The 8049-nt window shown below is 33.9% G+C and overlaps 1 protein-coding gene across 1 annotated transcript in view; it reads left to right on the top strand.

Annotated features, from left to right (window-relative positions):
• Positions 1 to 699: 699 nt before the first annotated feature.
• Positions 700 to 8049, top strand: part of LOC127705707 (putative amine oxidase [copper-containing]) — a 48529-nt gene continuing 41179 nt past the window's right edge. The window contains exon 1 of the mRNA XM_052210085.1: positions 700 to 1180. Within this exon, the coding sequence (XP_052066045.1) occupies positions 1001 to 1180 (180 nt within the window). The 5' untranslated portion in view covers positions 700 to 1000. The remainder of the gene's footprint in view (positions 1181 to 8049) is intronic.

The following is an 8049-nucleotide window of genomic DNA, read 5'->3' as shown; positions in this document are numbered from 1 at the left end:
AATTCCAAAGGTTCCATTTCCAAATTATAGTAAAAATTTATTTTCCACCTTTAACCAACGCGGCGAGGCTCCCATAGACCCACCCTTCGAAATCCCAGACAGGTTTCTCCCGATGGTAAAAGGTATAATATAAGAGGACGTCACGTTGAATACATGTCATGGTCTTTTGACTTCCAAATATTATTCTAATCAGGACCACAGATATACGACGTCAGGTTCCTAAATGAACGAATAGCATATGAAATAAGTTTACAAGATATAGATGTGTTTTACTCAGGCATTAAACCGCATGATGAAGTAGCACAGTTTCTTGATAGCATGGCAACCAGACAAAAATGCTGTTTCCTGGTATAGATTGTCCGTCGGATGCAACTTTTATTAGTTCTAACTTTGTTGCTGGCGGTGATCCCATCCAAAGACAGCGGTCATCATTATGTCTGTTTGAACTGAACACGGGGATGCCCCTTAGACGGCACCATTCATACTGGTTCAGTGATGGTCGATTTTATGAGGGAATGGAAAACGTGGTTCTCATCCTCAGGACTATCCCTGTTGTTGGTGTATACGATTATGTGATAGACTTTATATTCTATCAAAATGCAGTTCTGGAAGTGAAAATAACAGCTACTGGATATGTCAGAGCTTCGTTTTATACAACCGATGCCAAGAATTTAGCTATAGACTTCAGGAAAATTTAGCTGCTCCACTCCATCATCACCTTTTCAATTGTAAGGCTGATGTCGATATAAAAGGCACATCAAACAGATTTTCAACCTTGAACTTTGAACTAGAGAATAGTCCTAACAAGTATTCCACCAATTCTAGTGCAAGATTGATTCAACACAAATTTTCGTCAACACTGAAATCTACAGAAAGCGATGCAGCATATCGTTATAATTTCAAAGAACCAAAATATCTTATTTTTTATAACAAACAGCAAAAAAATAGATTTGGTAATTTTAAAAGTTATAGAATATTGAACAGAGGCGTTTCAGTGCTAATGCTCCCAGAAGGTTCTGGGAATGAACCAATCGCATCATGGGCACGATATCAGGTAGCTGTTACAAAGTATAAGGATTCTGAGCGGACAAGTAGTTCCATATATTCAACTTTAGACATAGCTGATCCAGTTGAAAATTTTCAGAAATTTATTGATGATGATGAATCTATTGTCGATCAGGTTTGTATTCAAAACTAATGGTTAACTCCAATTCTATAATGAATTGAAATAAGATTTGGTAAAACTTCTTATAGAAAGCAATCTGCAAAACAATATGGAAGTTTCTGTCCAAAAGTGAATATCAAACACTTGTAACAAATCTAAATAGCCCTTCAGCGTTTTAGGCTTGGGGAAAACACAGTACGAGGTTTACTATATGAAAATGAGAATAACATTGGCTTTCCTTTTTGATCACATAAAATATCTTTACAACAGTTTAATTTATCCAGTAGTTAAAGCACATACATGTTGTTTATAGAAGAAAAACAACATGCAGCTTATACATTGCGTTTAAGAATATGTGTTGAAAAAAAAACAGAAATATCAAAAGATTGGCAAACTAGAAGTTCTCGGTTCTGAACATATTAATAACAACAAATTAAAAAGACAGAAAATAAACTAAAGATTGAGGTGTTTTAAAAAGAATAATATAAGCTTAAGTGTGAATAGGTTCTCATGTGAGCGAATAAAGATACAAGAGGGAAAATTTACAAAAGTTACTATTGTTTTATTTGTACACGATTTTTACGGTAAGCATTTTTTAAAGCTTACTTTTTCGAAAATTTTACTGATGTGTGTAGGTAATTGATCGTTACATTTGTTTTAGGATCTAGTTGCCTGGATATCAATGGGGAACCACCATATTCCACATACCGAGGACTTGCCAATCACACCTTCACCAGCTATGGACGCTAGTTTCTTCCTATCTCCCTTTAATTACTTTGATGAGGATCAAGGAATTACCTCTATGAATTCTGTTAAAGTAGAACCCATGGATAGAACAAAGTGGGATACATCACTGCACATTCAACGTTATGGAGTAAAACAAGAAGTTCGTTGTGTCCCAGAGGACAACCAGTATGATGAAGTAATACAAAATGAACCTAGTTTGATTATCGAGGCTTAGATATCTGTCAATATAGTTTACTGAATTAAAAACTAAACTTTGTTTAATAACTATGATGTTGGCTTCAAATAAATTGAATGTATAAGGCCTGCACGAGATTACACCTTTTACACTTTTTACATTTACATTTTCTTGAAAAGAACCCTTTTTCGTTGTATACATACGCGGTGTGTTTTCAAAATACACTCAATGTTATTTCAGAAATGGAAATTTAATGTTTAATCCAATTTGATTTATGTAAATTAGATGTATTTTAGAACCATATTTCAAAATATATATCTTTGTTTCATCTCTGTGTTACTATTATATCATTATTGTTATTGTTGTTTATCATGCCCTCCAGAAAATAATGCGAAACGTATGATCTAACCCTGTTTGCCCTTATGTTTTATGGAGAATGCTTTGTTTTTTTCATTTTACAAACTTTTTATGCAAAAATGAATCGTTTGCCTATTGTCGGGACTTATTTTCGTGAAATGTTATAATCGGAATTTGGACAATTTTTGCGCAAATTAAATTGGGTTTTCAGTTGATATAGTATGGCGCGGTGACATCCCGTAAGTCCGACAACCATTATTCCGACATCCCATTATTCCGACAGCCCAATACTCCGACATCCCATTATTCCGACAGCCCTTTATTCCGACAGCTCATTATTCCGACAATGCATCTGTCATAAGTGTAAGCGTAAACTTCGTTCTCGATAATATTTGTGGTTGTCGTTTAGATTCCGATTATTCTTCTCATGTGGGATATTTGTATAATTGCCTTTGAGTTGATACACGTGCTTATTGCAACTGATGAGTCCGTATTCTCGTTCCCCTCGTGTTTGTTGTACTGGGCCGGGTATTTTATCTGTCTTCATATTTCGGCGTTTGTGTTTCCAATGTCATTCTGTGCTGTTCTGGACCCCGGTTTTTTGGGGTTTTTTTTTTTTGTCTCTTGATTTACCTTTTTTTTACTAGATCTTCGTTTTCCCCTTTTTCAATGGAGTGAGGTTTCACTACTGTTAACTACAAAAATAAATATATCAGAGTTTGATAACCCTACCCGCGCTCTTTGGTCGTAACACTTTCAAATCCTTTGTATTAATCAACTAAGTTTTTATTAATTTTGTCGGAAAATGACGACAAATGAAGCGTCAGTCAAAAACGGGGTAAAAACGTTTAAGATTTAATCCGATTCTAGTTCCATTTCGAACACAACTGTAAATTATTAAAACGAAACTTGAGAGCTGGCATGGGGCGTTGTCGAAAAACAACAAGGTACACGCGAACAATTGCATGTATAACAGAGAGAGCAAATAGTCCCTTGTGGGCGAGGGTCCTGATGAAATCGAAGTGAGTGTAACATTAAGCCAAAGATGTGGATGTAAAATAACAGTACAAACACAGGTACAACATAAAATAGTTTAATGTTTTCAGTAGCAGTCAGGATTCTACTTCGTCAATGTTATCTCTCCATTACGCCAGCTAATTTTTAAAATCGTGAAAATGGAAGCCATTGTAGGGAAAAAAAGTTGCATGCTGTTGAAGATACAGATTTGCTTTTACATGTTTTTGTCAAATTTGGCATCCAAAATGAATTAGTGCCCGAAAGACAATAAATAGCTTGACTTCTAACACAATTTTGGATTTGGTTAACGATGGCCTTCTTATACGCTTTAGGAATAAATACTAAAAAGCAAAAATTTGCAAAAATCGCGATTTTGAGCTATCTTTAGGCGTTTATAAGTTGGTGATATGTTTAAAATTAAGCGATCATATTGTAAAACCCTTAGAGTGTACACTTTAGGATGTGGTACTATATGTCTAAGTAAACTTTATGATTGATAGACTTTTTGAATATGGCCCTGGTTTGAAATCAATCAAGAGTTTTGGTTTGGTGAACTATTTTATTTTTGTTTATTCATTTTGACGATAACTACTTGAACGTTGCCAAAATCTTTCAAAAATTTTCCCGTTTTGACTATTTGCACACCCTTTAGGCGTTTATAGTTTTGTAATCTGTTTAAGAATTATCCATTATATTGTTAGAACCATAGCGAACATACATTGGGTTGCGATACGTGTACTAAGAACTTAGTGAAAGATTGATATACTTTTTAACTAGAGGCTCTAAAGAGCCTGTGTCTCTCACCTAGGTCTATGTGCATATTTTCTTGTATTGCTGATCATTTAGTCTGCTTAGTTTCTCTCTATCTTCTCTAGTTTTTGTTCAAAATACAAAAAAGGGTATGAAATTGACTTGTTAGTAGATCTTGCCTTATCGGTCATTTTTGTGATTTAAAGTGTCTATTTATCTATTATGATTTTTATCATATACATTGTAAAGCAAAACCCCCCAAAAATGATAAAATCGTCATTAAAGGGCAATAATTCCAAGGAGACGTCGGACGATTTCCTCAATATTGTTTTAATTGTAGATATTGTCTTGCTGATCATTTTTGCTTATTATTGTTTCTATCTATCTATCATAATTTTTTAGATATACATTTGTAAGGCAAAAACGCAACAAAATGGTAAAAATCATCATACAAGGGCTATAACTCTTATAAGGAGTCGGCTGACGATTTCGACAATTGAACTTATTTGTAGAACTTGTCTTGCTGATCATTTTTGCATTTAAAGTTTCTAGGTATCTAATATACATGTTGAATGCTTTCAACTCCGATGAAAATTTGATATATTGTATGAATACTGAAGAGTTACTTGAAGCATTACAAATTCTAAGGTAAGTGTTCGAATTAGTCGTTTGGAAAACTTACAATAATATAACAAGAGTATTGTTTACTTCTTATAGTGTCTAAGTCTATTAAACAGTTTGAGGTGTACTTCCACAAACAGAAACCTTGTATTTTTTATCTTGAGTTAGTACAGATCTGTTTATTTAAGCACCGTTCAACTGATTTTTGGGTCTAGTATTGTACCGTTACATCCCTAAAACGTAGAGTAATCAATGTTTAAATATATCTATCTACACAGTAAGCTGCGTGTGCCTGGCTTAATATGGTGGTTAGCGTGGATTAATGTATGTCGTTTTTATTTTCCTTTATTGTTTTAGCATGAATCTAGCCGTCTGTGTTTACTTTGATTTATTTTCTAATTTAAACATAACACGTATAATGAAATGAGCTGGTGAATATCATTAAACTGTAAGCATTTCGATTTCGTTGGTTATAAATGTCCCATTTGTAATCAGCTGAATTTTTACCTGCGTCTATCAATGCTAGAGCGTGATTTTAACTATGAAATTAAGATATAATTGAGAAATAATGAAAATTACATTTGTTGTTCAATTTTGTTTTCAATTTGCAAGTTCTGTCTCAATTGTACAATTTAAGATATGGGTATACAATAAAAAATCAAACCTGTATCTAAAAACATGTTATCTTAAATCTTAAAAACAGGATACTGTAGTATTTAAGACAAACGTGACGATTCCACCCTGCTCATTGTCAATTTCATATCTGTTAGCAGAAAAAAGCCTTTCCCTCATCGTTTGGGTTTTCTATCGCACTTGATACGTTTGTGCTTGTTCAAATTATACGAACTTAAATGGATTTTTAATGAATAACAGATAAAAAAGCAGCTGTAAGTTTGATGGTAACCAATACAAATTTGGTAACCGATACGATATGTCTTTGTCACGACTCATATGCGACGTGTTTTTGGGGGGGGGGGGGGGGGGGGGGGGGCTTATATCTGAAAATACCAGAAAAATCTTCTTATATGAAAATGTTCGACTGTGTCCTGTTCTCTTATATGTTGTGCAGATTGATATGGACGCATCCATAGCAGGACACGCTCAAACAGTTGTCCCATAATTTGGTCTTGAGCAGCGTAGAAAAAACAATATTATCTTTATTCACAGTAGCTTTACTGTAGATAGGTTTAAACAAGATAACAATCTTTTTCAGCATTAATGTCTTATCCTAGAGTCGTAACTGACCAGATCAGCTCTACTATAAATCTGCTCAATGAACGTTTGCAAAAACAACATTCATTTACTGTTATACACGTCTGGCTTACTTAATTATGAGCCTGCTATTTTTGGTGAGTTCTTTATCCAAAATAGCAATGGCAGTGTTGATGTTGCTGTCAATGAAATGTTAAAATTATTTGACAATAAGTTTATTTAGCCCAGACATATATGGTTTTTGAGAGAATTTCCTAATTTGCAATACTTTCAACAAGACTTACAGCTGTCTTAATTGGAGCCCCTTTGACGCTTCGTGTCTAAGAATAACGCCCGTCGTAAAATTATCAGTTTGTATGATATTTATCTTTTAAATACCAGATTATTTACCGAATTTTTAATTTCGACTTTTTTTTATAACGGATCTTTACGGGCATCCGATACAGTTTCACGTTATATTGTCATTTTTGTAATTTTGAAATATGTTGTAGTACTGGACCAGTTGTAAAAAAAAATCACCAAATAAAACATAGGTAACCGTGTTCGTTTTCGAGAAAATTGAGGCTGAAAATTTGGGATTTTTGCAATTTAGTACAAAAAGTTGAGCAAAGTGATAAAAATTTTGGAATAGATATTCTTCTTCATAAATTGATATGATTGGATTCAATCTAAAGCTGTGATAAGTGAAAATAAGGGGGAAATAAATCCCGTCAAGAATGACTAGTTAAATATTCGAGACATGCATAGAATTACGGATAAGATGCTCAAAGTCGGATATTTTTGTACCTTAAAATGGGGAAACGAGAGGTTCTTATAATGTCTTTTTTCTCATATTTCTACAATAACTGTCTTTTGTCATGCTTCTTCCAAATAGCAAATAGAAAATATATGTCAACATGCTGGATTCTAAAATAAATCGCGATTTATCATAAAAATTGCGTCCCCCCTTTGTAACCTCAACGTAAGTGCAAAAATGCAGGACGTCGCTGGCTTACAATTTCGACTCCTACGCCAATTATTCCTGCAAGGTTATCGGCGACACTTTCCAAGTTTATATATTGCTTACAAAGAGCTACCTTAGAATAATAATATTGTTTTGGAAATAAAAATAATAAATATGTGTAACATAAATACCTCTCTCTTTTATTCTGGTCATGTTCCAAGAAAGAAATATATTAGATATTAGTTATTGCGGACTATTTTTTTAACGGCTTAGTTTAAAGACTCGCAGCAATTTGGAGCTAGACATGTCGGAACTGTACACACTCGTGTTTTTTAAAAACTATATGTTGACCTCTATATTTTGTTTTGTTTTGGTTAATGGGCTACTGTGTCAATGACATACCCCCCAAAACATCCTTTTATTCACATTTGAATAGCTTTTAATAATTCCACATTTATTCATATTTTTTTTTCGGGTGAGTAGTAAAAGAGGGACGAAAGATACCAGAGGGACAGTCAAACTCATAGATCGAAAACAAACTGACAACGCCATGGCCAAAAATAAAAAGACAAACAGACAAATAATAGTACAGATGACACAACATAGAAAACTAAAGACTAAGCAACACGAACCCCACCAAAAACTGGGGGTGATCTCAGTTGCTCCGGAAGGGTAAGCAGATCCTGCTCCACATGTGGCAGCCGTCATTTTGCTTATGTTATTATAAATATGGTTAATAGTCTAATTCGGTAGGTCACATTCGTGAAAAGGGAAGGATATTGTAGTTACGACATAAGGAACATATCCGATATCATCTGTGAAACGGTTATTCCATAACGGTCAACCAACTCGTGATGGCGTCCGTAAAATTTACGAAGTAATCTTTACAATAATTTTGAAGTAATTCATAGTATTTGATCTGGCAAAATGATTCTATTTACAATATATATCTGAAAAAACGGGATATGTTACCTATACATTCGTAAAACATAACTTTGGTTTTGGTTTTTGTGTACTATTAATTCACCTCCCAAATATCCAACATATGCTGCCCAGTTTACA

The sequence above is a fragment of the Mytilus californianus genome, unplaced genomic scaffold, assembly GCF_021869535.1.
Source record: "Mytilus californianus isolate M0D057914Y unplaced genomic scaffold, xbMytCali1.0.p SCAF_6, whole genome shotgun sequence".
Classification (NCBI taxonomy): domain Eukaryota; kingdom Metazoa; phylum Mollusca; class Bivalvia; order Mytilida; family Mytilidae; genus Mytilus; species Mytilus californianus.
The sequence above is the reverse complement of the archived record's forward strand: the minus strand, read 5'-3'. Positions and strand labels throughout refer to the sequence as shown.